This window comes from Pseudoliparis swirei, chromosome 5, assembly GCF_029220125.1.
Source record: "Pseudoliparis swirei isolate HS2019 ecotype Mariana Trench chromosome 5, NWPU_hadal_v1, whole genome shotgun sequence".
NCBI lineage: Eukaryota > Metazoa > Chordata > Actinopteri > Perciformes > Liparidae > Pseudoliparis > Pseudoliparis swirei.
The window spans coordinates 2678710-2698311 of NC_079392.1; the positions used below are offsets into that span (position 1 = coordinate 2678710).

Below are 19602 nucleotides of genomic sequence, written 5' to 3' on the forward strand. Positions count from 1 at the left end.
TATCGCGCCTTGCGGAACAGTCCGAGCTCCCCGTGGCAGACCTGGGTGGAGGCCCCCGGGTGGAGCCTAGGGTGGAGGCCCCCGGGTGGAGCCCAGGGTGGAGGCCCCCGGGTGGAGGCCCCCGGTGCAGGAGCCAGTGGAAGGTTCAAGTCAAGGCTCTTTAATCTCAGACTCAAAGACCACAGAGAACGAGTTCTCCGCGTGTCGACCGCCGCGTCCTCCGGGAGGCCGGCGAGGCTTTTTTAAAACTATTTGTTTCCCCAGCCGTCGAGAAGATCATCGTTGCCGCCGCCGCCGCTCTCCTCCCGCGACAAACCAAATTCAAGAGATGCAGGTTGAGAAACCAGCCGACTTTGAGCACGAGGAGGCGTTTCCTGTCCGATGGCGTCCCGTCTTCCCCCTCCTCCTCGTCTGCAACTTTTTTTGGAGAACAAGTTCTTCAAAAATGTCAGCTCTGGCGCCGCCTGACGGTTGCGGTGGCGTTCCTTCCCGTCCCCGGAGGCGCCGGCGGGTTTGAAGGGGTTGGCGGACGCCGCCTCGCCTCCCGGGCGTCGTCGGTCGCCGCCTCCTTCGCGTGTTCACTCGGCCTCTCGCCATCGCCACGCCCTCTTCCTCCTCCTCCTCGTCTACCCTCTTATTTCTCTCGCTGGTCATTGGTTTGGTTTCGCTATCCCGTCGCTTTCACTCGGTGGTGCTTCGGTTGTAGCAGAGGAAAACAGGGATCCATTTTATGTTTTTATTATTTCCCAGATTAAAAAGCTGATGAACTAAGCTCAGTTCAAGCCTAGCTCCCTTCTTCAAGTGACCTGCAACACACAACGGGGTCATGACCTCTGGTCCTCAACGTGGACTTTAGATTTAAATAGAAACAACACGGAGGGAAATACTGCGACAATAATTAACTAATAGTCAGACATCGTTTAATAATCTGCTAAATTAAAAACATCACCATCTTCTACCGAGTAAGAATACGCCGTGAGAAGATTGGCATTGCTACTTTCTAAAAATAAATTGTATTAAAAGTCACGGCACTTGACGTGGTAAAAAAACTAAATAGAAACAATAACGATGTTTAGTCTGATAAGTATTTACCAGCTGCTTAGTGGTAAACATCTAATATGTTGCGGTGAAAATATCTCCTTAAAACAACTAGATTTTTAAGTTTATCATCAAAAAAGTTATTTACTTTAGTTCAAAGCTTCTTTTTACTGAGTGGAGCTTGAACGCACCTCAGCTCAGCTCCTGTTATAAAGTCTCGTGCTCAGTTAGGTGTTTAGGTATAAATAAATAAATGTAATTTCCATGAAAATAAACTTAAAGTCTGACTAAATAACCATAAAACTTGGTAATGAACCACAATGACTACTCCCTAAGCCTCGGAGGTTTATGTACTTTATGTTTTATGTACTTACACTTTAGTACTGTGACAGTCCAGTCACCCCGCCATGCTGGTACGCTCGTTCGCCCTGGTAAGTCGAGTCCTGGGACAGAGCCACGTCGATCTGGGACTTGAACTCGTCGCCCAGGTAACTGTCCTGGAGGCCCGGAGGACAGGAACATCATTGCAGACACTTAATTACGTCTAAAGTCTTAATTAATCTACGCAGCAGTCGTTGGTATTTAAAAATCAGGCTCCTGCCAACAATGCTTTAAATTAAATATGTATTAAAAATAAAAATCCAAAACACATAGTGCAATAAAAACACATATAAAAACATATAATAAAATGTATAATAATATATATAATAATTTAATATAGTATATATATATAACATATTAATAAAAAAATATATATATATATATTAAAATAAATAAAATAAAAATATATAATAAAACGTATATATAATATATATATAAATAAATAAATCGAATTAAAATAAAACCAGTGAGATCAATGAGAGAAGCTCCAAATCTGACATATATATTTGATCTAATATACATTTGTATTATTTCTTCCCGTACCACTGATAAAGACCATTAACTAGCGAGCACGTGTTGGTGAAGTGGTACCTGGGACAGCTCCGGCTGGGAGAGGCCAGGCTGGCTCATCTGGGAGGGCTGGCTCATGGAGATGTAGCCCTGGGTCAGCGGCCCCTGGGAGAACGGCTGGGAGGCCCCGTCCTGGCTGGCCTGGCTGTTCGGTCCGTTCCCTTGACTGGCGCCCTGGTGGGCCGATCCGCGGACCCGCTGCCGCCCGCCGCGGCCCGGCTTACCCTTCATGGCTCCACGACCTTGAGGGGAGAAGAGGAGATCAGCACGAGAGTAAAAAACAACAACATTGGACCCAAGTTTTCTCATCGTGGACCATCTCAGTGCCGTGTACCTGCAGCAGGGACGTTGGTCTGACCCAGGTAGCTGGGCGGAGGCATTGGGGGCATCACCAGGTTGAAGGGAATGGGGATGTTCATGGCGGACATGTGACTGAGGCCGGCGCCGATCATCCCGATCTGGTCGTGAGTCTGGAAGTACATGTTGGACGGGCGTCCGGCTGAAAGAGAGCGAGAACGAGGCGTCAGCTCCTCATCGCGCCGCACCGTTAATAAAACCACGCGATGCCGGGAACGAATATTAAATGAATACCGGCGTTGCTGCGGTCGTAAGCGGAGCCGGGGATGAGCGCCTCGCGGGCGTCGTACATCGCGGTGCTCATGAAGCGGCCGCCCTGGAACAGGAAGTACACGTTTCATACGGTGGCATCATTCACAGATTCAGGGCTTCAACTAACAACAAACAGGGTTCATACACATTTTGATGGTTTTCCAGGACTTTAAACCAAATTTCCATGAACCACATTTTTGTGAAATCTCAGGCGCAGACATGAAAAAGTGAGAAAATTAAGAATTGAGAATTCCAAAGCATCCAGTATATAACCTTAAATGACACGAGAGAGACATTAGTATGAATAAAAGGATAAATACGCGTCTTTTCTGTTAAGGTGCGTTCACTTGCAGCGCGGAAAAATGTGCACCGTGAGTATGAAAGAGCGTAATGCCGGCTTATATTTAGATTACCTTCTTTTAAAAGCATATTAATTCTGTAAAACTCAGCGTAAATGAACATGTGAATATAACAAGTTGCCTTTTTATTTTATTTTCAGGACTTTTCAGTCCTGGAAATAACCATTTCCAGAAATTCCAGGACCTTTCCAGGTTTTCCACGACCGTAGGAACCCTGTAAGAGCGTCGCCGTGCACACGCGGACTTCTTTTGTGTAAGAAAGTATTTATAACCTGGTGTTCCCGACGGAGCCCAACGGATCTCAAGTAAACGAGACACGGTGCTCACACTGAACTTTTTTGAAAGAGCTCAAGTAAAAGTCCTTAAACGGCGCATGTATCGTGATGACGTCTGCCCCAGGGCATGCTGGGTAGTGCGCTCCACTCACGGGGTTGATGGTGTTGACCAGCTTGCGCGGCTTGCTGAACTGCATCAGGCTCTCCCGCAGGTTGTTCAGGGGCCCCTCCACCAGCACCTTCTGCTCCTTGTAGTTGTTCAGCAGGTTGTTCCACAGCGGCTGCTTGGACAGCGCCTTGGGGTTCCCCACGATGATCACGCCGTACCTACACACACACACACACGCTCAGAACCTTTCTACTGCACATAGACACCATGAAGACCATCCCATTAATAGCAGGCGAGTCTAATCTAAAGAGCCGATAATTACATTACATGTCATTTAGCAGACGCTTTTATCCAGTGCATCAACCGAGAGTACAAACTAAGAACAACAACAATTCAGAAAGTAACATTTCCTTAACATAGTCGAATGACAAAAGTACCATAATAAGAGCTATATAAGTGCCACTGAAGTGCTAATCTGTGTTTTAATCCAGATAATGATAAACCGCGGTTCTCACTTGGCTCTGGTCAGCGCCACGTTGAGGCGGCGCGGGTCGTTCAGGAAGCCGATGCCCTGGTGCTCGTTGGCGCGGACGCAGGACAGGATGATGAAGTCCTTCTCTCGGCCCTGGAAGGCGTCCACGCTGGCAATCTCCACTTGCTGTGGAATACAACAGAGGAAGGGAGACCGTCAACGCCACGGAGAGAAGCCCACGGGAGGTCATTCAACGCGAGACGCCTCCGCTGGGGGAGGATCAGCTACCTGGTAGAGTTTGGTGTGCAGGGAGCCGCTGAACTGCATGTACTGGACCAGGTAGGAGCGCTGGCCCTCGTACGGCGTGATGATGCCGATCTGGTCCGGCTTGGCTCCGGCCTTCAGCAGCCTGGTGGTGATCTTCTCCACGTTCGCGGCCTCCGTCCTGAAAAACAAAACATCACATGAACACTACGGATAGAGCACACGTCGTGCCGCTCCGCCTCCTGAAAGCCATTTAGACGAATGGCCGCTCATCTTTCCGTCGTGGTTATTTTCCTTCAATTTGTTTGGGTTGGTTTGATGCAACTTTCACGGCACTATTCATATTTAATATAATCCTATCGAGATTCTCTTGACTGATTATTTATCACAGCCTCCCGTCAACTCGGTTCATTTCAGAATATCCAGATATTGTGATCCAGATTAAATGGAAATTCTCCTTCAGTGTTCTGATGACTAAGAGAGCGCCCCCTAGTGGTTGGCTTCAACAACAACAACAAAGATCTGGTTCCCGCCAACAATCCTTATTACCTTCGCATTGAAAATGCGGAAGGTTATGTTTTGATCGCCGTGTATTTATTTATTTATTTGTATGCGTGTTATTCGCATGACAAAAAAAGTTTTAAACCGAATCGCATGACATTTGGTGGCATGATTGGTTATTATCCGGGGACCATTTGATTAGATATTGGGATCAATCGGGTCAAAGGTTAAGGTCATGATAGGTCAAAATCTTCTTTTTACCATAGCACGGTCAATCTTTATCCAATTGGCATGCAACTCTTGCCAAAATGTTCATAATTCAATGCCCAATCTTTTGATATGCGAAGGTATGCGCTCTACCGAGTGCCCGTTCTAGTTAAATATGTATTAAAAAGAAAAGAAAATCAAAATGAGAATCCAAAACACAGAAAAGTGCAATAAAAATACATTTAAAAAGAGATATAATAATATAAAAAAAGATATATATATTTATTTAAAAAATCTATATAAAAAAAAATATATTTTAAAAGAAATATATAAAAATGTATATATATATAAATATATAAATCTAATTAAAATAAAATTAGTGAGATCAATGACAGAAGCTCCAAATCTCTTCTAATGCAGACATATATTTGATCTAATATACATTTGTATTATTTCTTCCATTACCAATGTGACCATACGCCAATGTCGTCGATGCACTTTGTCTACTGTGAATTATTTAGAGCTTTTAAGGTAAATTGGGCAAAGTAACCGAAGCCGGCGTGGGGTTAGGGTTACCTGTTGAGGTAGGAGGTTCCAGAGCTGGCGATCTCCTCTTGACCCTGGGTCACGTAGAAGAACATGGGCTTGTCTGGCTGCGGCCACTGGAAGTCAAAGCCCTTCTTGATGCGGTCAGCTGAGGAGAGAACACAGGCAGCGTCACGTTCGCAGCGCTAACGTCGAGTCACCCGCCGACGTACATTTAAAAATGAACTGCGTGACGGTTGCACACCTGCAGTGACGCCGTTCTGCAGGGAGCCCTCGTAGAAGATGTTGGAGGGGAAGGCGCTGAGAGCCGGGTGCATGCGGTACTGGACCTGCAGGCGGATCGGCCGGATCCCCAGAACCACCAGGCGCTCAAACAGGGACTGGGACAGACCGGCCTTGGCCGCCTTCTTACACATCACCACGGGGCCCAGCTGGCAGTGGTCACCCACCAGAATGAGCTGGGGGGAGGACAGCGAGTCACACAGTGGTGTTAATACAACCAAATAAAATAAAAACGGGACTCCAAAACACAGAAAAGTGCAATAAAAATACATTTAAAAAGAGAAATAATAATATTAAAAAGTTATTATAATATAGATATTTAAAAGGAAATGTATAAAAATATAAAATAAAATGTGTATATAAAAATTTATATATAAATATATACACATACACAAAAATACATTTGAATCTTCTTTAAAATAAATAAATTAAAAAGGGAAATTGTGATTCAGGCATAAAAAGTGCAGATCTGTTCTGTCTTCCTGAAATAAATAATAAAGAGTACTCATGATATTTTTCTGAATGGAGGAAGTTGTTCTTCCTATGGTGTAAATAACTTTTCTCCAACTCGACAAGATTTCAATATTATTGTTAGTGATATCATTTAATTGACACATCGATTAAAAACCTGAGTAAATGGCGACAGTGGCAGATGTTCCTCTGACGCCCGGCACAACTATCATTCTTTACTGTCAGTTGATGCTTTAATGCACTGATTTCAATAGAAAACATTAAAGTTAAATTGTTTTTCCTTTTTACAGGTAAAGTTAAATTATAAATCACGGGCAATTGACCCCTTGCATTAGCCTGACTTCCTTCTTATTAGTCGTTATTAAGCCGAGGGAGAGGGAGTTTTACCTGCTTGGCCCCGAGCACCACGGGCACCATGCACTCGGGCTCCGTGGCCTGGGTGCTCTCGTCGATCAGGATGGAGCGGAACTGCATCTTGGCCAGACGAGGATCTCCGGCGCCGACGCAGGTGCAGCAGATGACGTCGGCATTCTGGACCCCGAAGAAGAGTTCACAAGGGTTAAAACAGGAGAGAGAGGGAGGAGGAACGAGAAGGTGCGTCCCCGTGCTCAGGATGCGTCGGATGGAACGGTTTCTGGTGATCAGGGTAAATCTACTTTTACTGTCACACACTGGAGCACATGCATCTTAATGAGGAGCAGTGGACAGCAACTACACAACTGCTATGAACACACAAGACTACATATGAGTGTGGGCCATTGATAACTATATACAAAATAGTATCAAATACTAATAAAATAATACCAAATATCAATCAAAATTCCTCCAATACTACCAACAAACTCAACCAATAGAGATCCGTAAAGACTTGTTTTAAAACAATCTTAGCAGGTCATGTACCGTATTTTTTGCACTATAGGGCGCACTTAAAAGCCTTTAATTTTCTCAAAAAACGACAGTGCGCCTTATAATCCGGGTTATATATGGATTAATTCTGGTTTTGCTTACTGACCTCTAAGCGATTTTGTGTGGTACAAGGCGCTCACGGCGCTAAGTCAAAATGTTTTAGTACGACTTTGGTAAACTACAAAGCCGCACCGCTTGCAGCATTACGGCTACCGTAGCCAGGAGCGTCATACATACTGTAGCGACCCTGGGTCAGGAACGCTACGAGACATAGATGGCTTATAGGGTGTTTATTCAAGGAACATAGAACAAGCTACTGTTGGCCGTAGCCTACGCCAAAACGACAACAAACCGCCGTGAAACCTCAAAACCAGCTTCACGTCTGCTCCGGGTCATAGCTCCGATCCGAACCCGCGGAACACAACAACACACACACAACAACATCACTCGCTGTCCAATCACAGACACGCCTCACAGCTACCAGCTCGTGAGACGTTCAGTTACATCCGGACATAACATTTCCCTCAGTCCGTTACAATACTGTGCTTCACCATGATATTACAGTGTGTGTATAAGGATCCCAAAATACAACCGAATAAGGTTGGTAGTTATTGTGAATACGCTCATTAACGTTTGAATAATGTTGAGAATTATTGTGAACGCGTTTAATAAAGTTTGATCGACTGACTTATCTGACTGTTTTTTTTCCGCTTAATGCGCCTTATAGTCCGGTGCGCTTTATATATGAAAAAAGATCGAAAATAGACCATTCATTGACAGTGCGCCTTATAATCCAGTGCGCCCTATAGTGCGGAAAATACGGTAAATAAAAATGAAATGCAACTGGTCAATACAACTTTTATTTTATTTTTATGAAAAGCTGAAGGCTCCGACCCGGGTGAATAATGAACAATAAGAACAACCAGAGCCCGTTTTAAATCTCCTCCCCGAGTTGTTTTGGCTGAACGCTCTGAAGCTCCCCTCACCATGAGCAGCTCCCTCTCCGCCGTGCGCTTCAGAGCCCGGTAGCGCTTCTCGTCGGCGGACGACAGCTCGCCGGTCTCGTCCTTCAGCTGCTGCAGTTTCTGAAGCTCCGGCATGCTAGGAGGACACACACACACACGTCACCGCGGTTACGCCAGGAAACAGCGGAGCAGTACAGGGATGAGATCACCTGTGCTCAAGGGCACGAGTCCTCAAGGTAACCACAATGGATCTTGTGGACCTGGGAGTCAGTTTAGTAGATTACTACCATACTGAAGAACACTCGAACGCAGTGTATCGCTTTAAGGAACGTCTTTCCATGTATTCAGTGAATTAATGGATTTTACACTGAATATAAACATGTATTTATGTCTGTGTTCAGACTTAAAATACACCCGGCGTTCACCATTGACTGTGTAAACAGATTCATATAGAAGTGTAAACATGATTTGAGAGATGTTTGTAAATTTCCTGCACAAAAGGCTAAAAAAAAGGGATTAAAAGAAGATGCATTTCTATTGTAAGAGTCCAATTATGGAACAACATTAAAATGGATATAAGAATGGTCAACTCTGCATATGAAAGATGTCTGTGGAGATATATACACACACGCATATATTATTTTTTTATTTCGTTATTATTTTTCTTAATTTCATATTAATTTTCTGATTTATTTGATGTATGTGGATATATATATATTTTTTTTAAAAATTAGTATTTTTATTTATTTCATATACATTTTTTGATTTATTTGATTATAATTTATAACAGTAATATATAAGCATTTTTGTTTTATATAGAATAATATTGTATTGCAATGATTGACTAAATAAAATACACCAACAAAAAAGAAAATTACACAACATATCACCGTCTCATCTGGAGCGCGATAGAGCCGACTATAATTCTTACGGTGTGGATAACAATAATTTAGCCGCTAAAATTATACATACACACACCGTAAGAATACAGCCAAGCACACGCATGAATGGAACACTCAAAGACCAAGCAGTGACATCATAGATCCGTTTATGTATACCTCCTTTATACCATCCGTCTTTTATTTAAGTGAATACATGACGACAGCACCTGGTGCTTCGACTGGAGAGTACGAGGAAGCGACCGTGGTGATATTTGATGTAAAAGTGACCGACTAGACGTGTTGGTATGATTAGTGTGTGTGTGCGTGTGTGTGAAGCAGACCGCAGGTGTTCAGGACCGTTGAGCCGCTCACCTGTCCATGTTGCTGATCTGGTTGTGCAGCGCCAGGAAGGAAACCGGCGACTCGATGGCCTCCCGGCTCTTCGCGCACAGCCGGACGACCTTCAGTCCGGTCTTGTCGATCTTCTCCGTCAGCTGGTCCACGGCGATGTTACTGGGAGCGCACACCAGCACCGGCCTACACGCAACGGAGAGGTGAAACGATAACAACTGGTGGAATAACGACGGATTTCTGTAAGTATTTATAAAAAAATAAAAACATTTTTACCCGTTGCCTTGACGGGACAGGTGGTAGACGATGGTGGCCGAGGTGACGGTCTTCCCGGTGCCGGGGGGGCCTTGGATCAGGCTCAGGGGCCTCTGGAGCACCGTCTTCACCGCGTACACCTGAACGAGACGATCGCTTAAAATACTGCTCGTCCTACTGAGTCAAATGCAGGGTTCATCCACATGACCAATGAACAGGTTCATCCTCATGACCAATGAACAGGTTCATCCACATGACCAATGAACAGGTTCATCCACATGACCAATGAACAGGTTCATCCACATGACCAATGAACAGGTTCATCCTCATGACCAATGAACAGGTTCATCCTCATGACCAATGAACAGGTTCATCCACATGACCAATGAACAGGTTCATCCTCATGACCAATGAACAGGTTCATCCTCATGACCAATGAACAGGTTCATTCTCATGACCAATGAACAGGTTCATCCTCATGACCAATGAACAGGTTCATCCACATGACCAATGAACAGGTTCATCCTCATGACCAATGAACAGGTTCATCCACATGACCAATGAACAGGTTCATCCACATGTTGATGGGTTTCCAGGACTTTAAACCAAATTTCCATGACCAAACATTTTGTGAAATCTCGGTTAAAAAAAGAGAACATGTCGTATTCACACTTACAATGAGAATTCCAAAGAATACAGTAAATAACCGTAAATGACTCAAATGAATGAGAGACAATAGTTGAGATTAAAAGAATAAACATTTATGTATTTTTAGTTGAGGTGCGTTCAAGATTGTGTAAGTATGCTGGATTATATTTTGAGCGTCGTTCTTTTAAAAGCATATTAATGAATTAAAACTCAGCTTAAATGCACTTTTGAATATGACACATTTCCATGATTTTTCCAAAACGTAGGTGACTATTCCAGGCCTGGAAGTAACCCTTTACAAATTCCATGACTTTTCCAGGCTTTCCATGACCGTAGGAACCCTGTATGGATGTACACGATAAATCACAGACAACTTAACTGTCTTTCCCCCCCCTGCTGTCCAATTCTGAGGAAACTTAATGACAGAATGATGAGCTGAACCACAGGGGGGGGGGTCTGACCTGTGAGTGGTTGAGGTCGGGCAGGCCCTGGGCGGTGAAGCGCTTGGGCAGCTGGCACTTGATGGTGACGTCCTCGACCTCGTGGCCCAGCAGCTTGTGGTAAATGTAGCCGGACACGGAGGTCTCGTCCACCGCGAAGGTCTTCAGGGCGCTCTGCATCCTGCGGCGACACAAACTCGAGTCGTCAGCGCGTCGTTGAACCGCCGACCCGACCGAGAGGGCGACTTCGGCCCGACGTCTTTACGAATGATGGACGGGGCACATTCACACGAGAGTAAATAGTGCGAGCGGCGAGGCGCCACACGCGTGAGCTTACCTGTCGAAGGACGTGGACTTCCACACAAAGTCAACCTGGAAGTTGTGGGGGATTTCCACGGGCGCTCCGACGCTGCTGCGCAGCTCGATGGCAATTTCGTCCCCATAGTCTTTAAAGACAGGCTGTTAAGGGAGTAAACAGTATGTTATCTTTACCAGTCTAGTCTTATAGTTAAACGGGATTTTGCATGTGTTTACATCAGTTCAAAGTGTGCGCTACATTTGTTATGTTTTTCAACAGTGCACTGAAGTTTCACCTACATTTCAGTAAGACACCGACTGTGGATACATGACAGAACCCCACTTCAAAACACCGGGACTAGCCCTTTAAATGTTCAAATGTACACATTTGGCTGTGTCATGAGCTTAAAGACCCCGGTGGTGAGGAGTGGGGCTCACAGAAAAGGGGGAGAGGTGTGATGCGGAAGTGTGAATCTGTGTATCTGTATTTTGTGGCAATGAGGTGACGGATGGATGATACTTATGCAGCTGCTCACAGTGTAAAGGATACTGTCGGGGACTTTGATGACGTGTCCGATGCCTTTCCACAGCGGGGCGAGGTCTCCCTTGTAGCGCAAGCAGATCTCATCCCCTTGCATCAGCCGCATATCTGGGATCGATGAAAGACACGCGAGTTAGACGACGCTCTACACCCAAAATAACCCACGAAATAAACTAAAGGGGGCGGGGCTATCGCCGCAAATCAAATGATACAGTACCGTGCACGCACAACAACCCATTACGGAAAAAAACAAAGAGGCAAAATAAAAACTAAAGGGTTTTGGGGGCGGGTTGCGTGCAAATCTCGGGGTTGAAGGGAGATGGGCGGGGCTTCTATCGGCACCACAGAACCACTGGGAGGAAGTCAAGCTTGGAGAATTACCACCTGAGTCCGTCTTGGGCAGAGTGAAATAGGCAATCCGCTTTTTATTCAGCCCCAGGTCCCACCTGACTGTTATATTGTCTTGAGTCTGCAGGATGAAGAACAAAAACACACAAACATATGAAACCAACGGTCGCGTCAAGTCCTGCTTCACATTTAGGCGTCCAGAAAAATTATAAACGCGTAAAAGTAGATTTTAAGCTGACCGACTGGGTTTCTGTCGCCTGAATTGAGACGAATAAACAACAACATATATTCAAGGATGAAAAACATCAGTCGCCGAGTAACAAAGTGGACATCGGGTACCTGGGACTCCTTGAGCTTCTTGTCGTAGTCGGCCTCCAGTTTGACCAGCGGGCCGAAGATGTTCTGGTACTGGTAGGCGTCCTCGTAGCGCAGCAGCACGTGCTGCGGCTCCTCGTCCACTCCAGGTTTCTCCAGGTCTTCCAGGGTGGCGGTGGGGTTGTCCTGAGCGGAAACAGTCAAGGCGATTGTCAATCCTAAAGTACATCCAACATCCTGTCACAAAGTCTTCTCACACACACACGTGAACTCGACGTGTGCGGCGAGCGTCGCTCTGAACACGCCCCCCCCCGCCAGCCGCGTACCTTCCAGAGCTCCTCCAGCTTGTTGATCTGCTGGGCGGTGATCTGACGGGCCCGCAGCTGCTCCTGCTCAGACGGGATCTTCACCAGCCAGGACAGAAAGCAGCGGTCCTGGATCAGCGGCTGCCACTGAGAGCTGTCCCAGTTGATGTCCTTCAGGCTGCTCTGGCTGGCGCAGGGCTGCCTGCACGGAGACACGGCGTCCGGACGGACGGACACTTAGCGCACGGAAAATATATTTGGTCTTCCTGCCTCAAGTTGATTTCTAAAAAGAACTTCTATCTGCACGACCACGAGACAGATAAAGTAATGTCCACAGAGCAGGACGCGCTGATGAAGGTCTGTGGATGTTCCACAAACAAAACAGCTGCAGACTAAACACCTGATGTGTCACTTCTGTCCGACAGATTCCCCGAAAATGTGAATTGCCTCACAGGTTGTTGATAAATTGTGAAAAGTTATGTTTGAGGTTGAACCAGCGTCACCATTACACAGTATTTACAGAGGAGGACATAATAGAAGTGTCTTTGAATTATGAGTTTAATCTTAATTGAGAGATTTTTGGAGATATGGGAAATACGTTTTTTTCCATAAGCTTATAATGTTGTTATTCTTCTTATCCGGCTGATTATTCAGGAGGAGCATTGCATCCGTTTCCTGGGCGTCAGACGGCCCGATGACGACTCATGTGACACACGAGGGCTGAAACCTGAACGAGCCTCCAGTGTCAAAGAGAGGATTTGCATATTTGGATGCAGGGTAGCACGTGACCGTCAACTCCATCCTGGAGGAACCTCAAGACGGATCAGACTAGGACTGCGATCGCTCACAGAACCGCTGCCCGGCGCGCACTCACCTGCAGAGCAGAACCACCACAGAATCGGCCTTGGCCGGGATGAAGCCCAGGAGGAAGACGTTGCGGCAGCCGCAGTTGTAACACTCCAGCACCGTCTCGCCCAGCGGCCCGTCTTTGTGCAGCGTCACCTCTTTGCATTTCGCCCTCACCAGGTGGTTCACAATGTGGCTGCAATTCAGAGTCGGGGGGGTTAAATGATTGAGAAAATAATCAGAAACACTCAGATCTCCGCGTCATTTTCCTAGTAGCATCGCTTCAGAAATCTGTTGACAGTTTGCACAACACATATTGACCCACAGAAACCCGACAGACATCAGAGACGACTTCAATTTCAAACAATGGTATGTTCCTTATTGCATCGCTTGCTTACGTCAACAGCTGACAGAACAGTCACCACATCATACAGATTATGCGATTGTGTTAATTGTAGAATAACTCACATTTATTGTAGTTAGTTATTTGAATTATTACATCAAGTTTACATGTCAGGAGCATCGTGTTCTGGTGCTACGTTTGAGGTAATCGGGCGAAGACGAGGAGACTACACACCTGCCAGATGTGTTGCCACGTCCGTTACAGAACCACTTCTTGCTGGTGTTGCAGTACACCACACATGCCGGATCGTGAATACCGCAGTAGCTGCAAAAACAACATGTTTTAAAAACCGCATCTGAATGACAGCAGTTAGTCAAAAAGAGGCACGAGGACACAGATCACGAAGCGAGGCCGAGCCGACACGACAAACGGATGAATTATTTAAATAATACACACATGATAGTGTCGGAGCAGTTAGTAGATTGTATGCAACATGCTAATTTTTTAAAAATGTAACACTAGAAAGGTTTTCACATGTCACACGACATCGTGTGTGCTCCTGCTCTCGACATACAATACTCGTAAACACTCGGTTAAAATGGTAATCTTGAAATGTTCATTTCCATTGTGTACACAACTAATTTAATTCCAAAAACAATTATGAAAACTGACGAAAATGTCATTATTTTGTCTCTAATAGAAATTATACAGCAAGCAGGAAATGCATATTAATGATTGCCTTTTTGTCAACAACTTTAATTGTGTCTGTAAATTCTAACGTTACACTCAAACCAGATCTGTTCATAACAAGCCATCCCAAGACAATACAAGTATAACAAACAGTAATATAATATTAACTTTCCCTTTCATAAGATCACATCGAACACCTATGCATATAAATAGCCGTATAAATGTATATTTTGTACAAATATTGAAGGCAAATTATGGTTAAATTGTGTATAATCGTCTGTAAATAATAAATAGAATAGGCAACAGCTTTGCAATTAGAATAACGATATAAAAACCGTAACTGTAGCTGGGTGGTGTGCTTCATTGGTGTCTTAACCCTCCTGTTACCTTCACATGTACTAACATATTTTACCCTTTTTGACCACAGCAGTTAAAACCTCCAGAAAATGATTAGAATTAATATTGTTTCCCAAGTTTAAGTGTCACGTGTTTGTTTGTTTACTACCTAAATAGCCCTTTAAATAAATAGAAATGTTGATATCTTATATTTTTTACACAGTGAAAAACAGCCTGGGGTCAAATTGACCCCAAAGAACACCGATGCGTACGAGTTGTGTCCAGGACATTAAACACGTATCTTCATGTGAATTTTATGTTTTCCACAGTTGTTCCCAATAAATTAGGAAAAGTCATGAAATATTAAGCAAAAAAATGATGTTAATAGTTTTTTTAGAGACGTCAAACATTGAATGAGGTCAAATTGACCCCAAAGGCGATAGGAGGGTTACACGAGTCCCACTTGTACAGTCAGAACGGTCGTAACAGTTAGTGAGAATAATGAATGTTGGGTTATGCATGTGGTGTGCACGACCAGGGACTACACTATAAATAAACACCGTGTATACAGTCGTGATTATCTAATCATCAAGAGAAACCCGCCACTTCTTTAATAACATTAACAGCAGCGCGGCGCGCCGCCCGTGTACCTGCACGCGTGCAGCGGCAGGTCTTTGGTGTAGTACGTGTCTTCTTCGTCCTCCTCGAAGTTGAGCTCGGCCAGCAGCTGGCTGGCTTTGGCCACGGAGTCCTCGACCCCCCCGTTGAGAAGACCCTCATCAGGACCGTTCACCTGCGAGCACGACGGGAGCAGTTACACAACAAACCGAACGCCGAGCGGTTAGCAGCAGCTAGCGGCTAGGAGACGCAGCGCGGAAAAAAAAAAGAAAAAAGAAAGGCAGTTCACTAAATTACAAAGTTAACATGCTGACATTGCTCTTAACTCTCATCTCTGGGTATTAAAGTACAGCCCGTGTGTCTGGTTTGCATCGAGCGGTTAGAAAAAAAGAAACGCTCTCCCGTCACCTCGCGTTACTTTGGGATGTTTTAAGAAGCGGGCTCGTGAGCTAGCAGCGCGTTAGCCGCTCCAGCTAGCATAGAGCTAGCATGAACCCGTTAGAGCCAATGGGAGCGGGGTTAGCATGTAGCTAACGCGGCTAACCGTCGGTAAACCGCGCTTTAATGCGCCTTCCTGAACGAGTGAACGCCTCGCACCTGGCTGTCCAGCTGGCTCTGGGTCTGGCCTTGGGTCTGCGTCTGGCTGGGGAGGGTGAAGTCGGTGAAGTCGTACTCGGAGCCCTGGGTGTCCGCGCCGAGCAGCTCCGTTTCCTCGGTGTCCAGGAAGGTGAGGGTCTGGGAGCTCGGCCCGTACGCCTCCACGCTCATCGCGAGTCTCAACTTTCGCTTCACGCGAGCCGCGTTTCCGGTGTTCGGGCCTGAAAGATGGACAATAATATCCTCCGCTGGTGGTGTTTTGCGTAGCGAAAATGCTGGTGTAGAAAGGCCGACGCTCGGAGGAAGGATATGAACCAAAACAAAAATGGAACCGATCGGAACCTCGAAAGCTTTCAGCGGGTCCAACGGTGACGAACTTCTCTGCGCCGCTCAACGTGTGACGTTCTCTGAAGGCCGGGCTGCCGTGGGCTGGACCACAGAGGCCGATCGCGGAAAGAGGAAGAGCTCTCACTCTGATCTTTTTCCCGGGTACCAAAACAGAATCGTGAATCTCCTGTAGGGCAAATGTGGAAATACTTTATATAAACTGTGGGAAATACCAGTGGTGGAAGGGAACTGATTACCATTCACTCAACTACTTTAATACAGTAGACATTTTAGGTATTTCTCTGCTACTATATCCTTCTTCTCAAAGGCAAATATTTTACTCTTCATGACATTCAATTTATCTGAAAATTGTTGTTACTTTACAGGTTCAGATTATTAACACAACATATAATCCAACACATAAATGGAAATGTATTATTATTATAGATTAAGTAACCAGGCAGTTTACACATCTGTAAAGTTAACCCCACTGCAACACTGCAACAAACTCAGCACTTCACTTTATTCCCCCCCTGTATATTTAGTATTAGTATTTAGTTTTTAGTATTTAGTTTTGTGTTATATATTTATTTTCATTGATGCTCTGATGTGCACCGCTGCTGTGATTTTTTAAATTTCCCCACTGTGGGATGAATAAAGGAATATCATATCATATCATATCATATATCCTTCTACTCAAAGGCAAATATTTTACTCTTCATGCCACTAAATGTATCAGAAAAGTGTTGTTACTTTACAGGTTCAGATTATTAACACAACATATAATCCAACACATACATGACAATGTATTATTATTATAGATTAAGTGACCAGGCAGTTTATAAATCTGTCAAGTTTACCCCACTGCAACATTAAAGTGCATCAATATGTATTATATTATAGAGTACTTTACCAGCCATTCAATATTACACTGGACTTTTGGCAAAGTATGTAAACATAATGTAATTAATACCAACATCTCTACATTCTGGTTGGAATTGGAAATAAAGTGAACACTGTAAACTAGCTGTAGTTGTCACCCCTGTGATGTGTGATAACCTTTATTAAATTGTCTCACACCTGAACAGTTTATTTAATAATAATAATAATAATAATAAATTTAATTTATAACGCACTTTACATCCAACGAAGGATCTCAAAGTGCTACATTGCACAAAAAGGGGAAAAACTAAAAACAAACAAAGGAGAAGAATTAAAATAAATAAAATAAAACCAAACATAAATGACTTTAGAGTTTAAAAAGTAGTCAATCAAACGCTTTTCTAAAAAGATAGGTTTTCAGGCCTTTTTTAAAAGAATCCACAGTCTGCGGTGCCCTTAAATGGTCGGGGAGAGCATTCCACAGACTGGGAGCAGCTGTACAGAAGGCGCGGTCGCCCATGGTTCGGAGCCTTGTCCTCCGAGGCTGGAGGAGGTTGGCCAGTCCAGAGCGGAGATGGCGTGGGGAGGATTGGGGGGTGATGAGTTCTTTAAGGTAGAGGGGCAGTGCCATGGAGGCACTGGTGGGTCAGCAGGAGACTTTGAATTTAATCCTGTACTGGACCGGTAGCCAGTGGAGGGATTTGAGGGCGGGTGTGATGTGGTCGTACTTCCGCACCCTCATCAGGATCCTAGCAGCACAGTTCTGGATGTACTGCAGCTGCTGGATGTTCTTGCTAGGGATCCCGATGAGGAGTGCGTTGCAGTAATCCAGCCTGGAGGAGACAAAGGCATGGACAAGTTTTTCGGCATCAGAGAGAGTGAGTGTGGGGCGGAGTTTTGCAATGTTCCTGAGGTGGAAAAAGGAGGTCTTGCAAAGATGTTTGATGTGGGCCTCATAGGTCAGGTGAGGGTCCATTCTGACACCGAGGTTAGTGACTGAGGATGAAAGGTGGATGTCGTGGCCGGAGAAGTTGATGCTGGTGATAGTGGATGACCGGGTCTGGTGTGGGGTGCCAATGAGAATGGCTTCCGTTTTTGAACTGTTAAGTTGCAGAAAGTTAGCCGTCATCCATGCCTTTATCTCCTCCAGGCAGGTGGAGAGTGTGGATAGGGCTGCAGAGGGGGTTGGGTTGGTTTTGATGTAGAGTTGGGTGTCATCAGCGTAACAGTGGAAAAATATTCCATGCCGGCTGATGACACGACCAAGGGGGAGCATGTACAGAGTGAAGAGGATGGGGCCAAGGACTGATCCTTGAGGGACACCACAGCTGACAGGGTGCATTTCTGACTTAGCACCTCCGAGGGACACATACTCCGTTCTGTCCGTGAGATATGATGTGAACCAGGCCAAGGTAGAGTCAGAGAGTCCGATGGAGGAGTGGAGGCGGTGTAGAAGAATGCAGTGGTCCACGGTGTCAAATGCTGCGGTGAGGTCAAGAAGGATAAGTAGTGATGGAGAGCCAGCATCAGCCGTCATCAGCAGGTCATTTGTGACCCTGACCAGAGCAGTTACAGTACTGTGGCCAGAGCGAAAACCAGACTGGAATTTCTCATACAGACTGTTTGATTTGAGATGGTTGTGGATTTATGCAGACCGAGTGATAAAACAGCATAATATTGATAAATAATATTGATAAATAGGCAATATGTTACATCTACGACTGCAGATGCGATTGACGCAATGGTGCCTCAAAGAAACATCTCTGAACTTTAAAACTCTCCTAACTTAAATGTCTTTAATGCGTTTTAACGAAGGAGTGGACCAATAAGTTATAAAACACAAACGTGTTTCTTTGTAATCCTTTATTTATTCAAAGCATTTCCTTTTAAAAGCCAAGGTTACTCATTGTAAATGTCAGAAGCAGACAGAGAATGTCACAATAAACCCCAGAGCCGTCACATTATCGTACAAGAGAACGAGAACAGAGGATAGTTGAGGTAGGCGCACATCCGACATCAATAACATATCTCTGAGCCGACCCGAGGAGCATGTTTAAGGCCTAAAACACATGAACCACATCAAGGCACAGGGTCAGAGGTCACCTCGCACGTACAGTTGAGGCTTTTAGGGTTCGGCCACACGCTGAGACATCAGCACCCGACGGACATTTCACAGGTTCTGTTTTGATATTTTATTTAAAAACACTACGACTCGGATTTAAGTTGAATCACAAAAGATATCAAAATGCAGGCGTGAGAAGCAGTCGAGTGTTTTTCAGGTCAGAAGCGAACCGATTCACTGCTAAAAATAATACATTTGCTTAAAGTCACTGTCAACTTGCTCACCTGGAGAAACATTTGAATACACATGTACAGAAAGGCTCTGAGTGGTGGTGACTGAAAACTAGACACTTCACAACAGACAGACGGTTCTTCCGGGGGACACACGGGATGCTGAAGCGGAGGTGGAGGACCTGGGCTGTGGAGGCGGGGCCACACTGGACCGTCCAATCAAAACGCCTTAAAACGGAACACGTACGCCATCATTTGAGTCTTTAAGAGGTCAAACCAAAGCTCAGGAAAATTAAGCAAAACCCGCCCATGAAGCAGGACACCTCACGTGCATT

General features: G+C 45.0%; 1 protein-coding gene across 2 annotated transcripts; it reads right to left on the reverse strand.

The window, feature by feature from the left end:
- Positions 1-722: 722 nt before the first annotated feature.
- Positions 723-16152, reverse strand: LOC130193608 (regulator of nonsense transcripts 1). Of its 2 annotated transcripts, none has more exons than XM_056414173.1 (24): positions 15767-16152; positions 15202-15344; positions 13760-13849; positions 13211-13378; positions 12358-12538; positions 12056-12217; positions 11750-11837; positions 11378-11476; positions 10868-10976; positions 10552-10711; positions 9464-9582; positions 9209-9373; positions 7977-8091; positions 6472-6615; positions 5576-5789; positions 5362-5479; positions 4102-4258; positions 3857-3999; positions 3385-3559; positions 2581-2662; positions 2324-2488; positions 2011-2231; positions 1413-1535; positions 723-806 (listed from the first exon to the last, which is right to left on the reverse strand). In XM_056414173.1, the coding sequence occupies exons 1-23, from the start codon at positions 15935-15937 to the stop codon at positions 1416-1418; spliced, it is 3309 nt and encodes a 1102-aa protein (XP_056270148.1). In that variant the 5' UTR covers positions 15938-16152; the 3' UTR covers positions 723-806; positions 1413-1415. The 2 variants fall into 2 exon arrangements, with proteins under 2 accessions (XP_056270148.1, XP_056270147.1); XM_056414172.1 differs by having other exon boundaries at positions 10868-10989; positions 11364-11476.
- Between the last annotated feature and the right edge of the window lie 3450 nt (positions 16153-19602).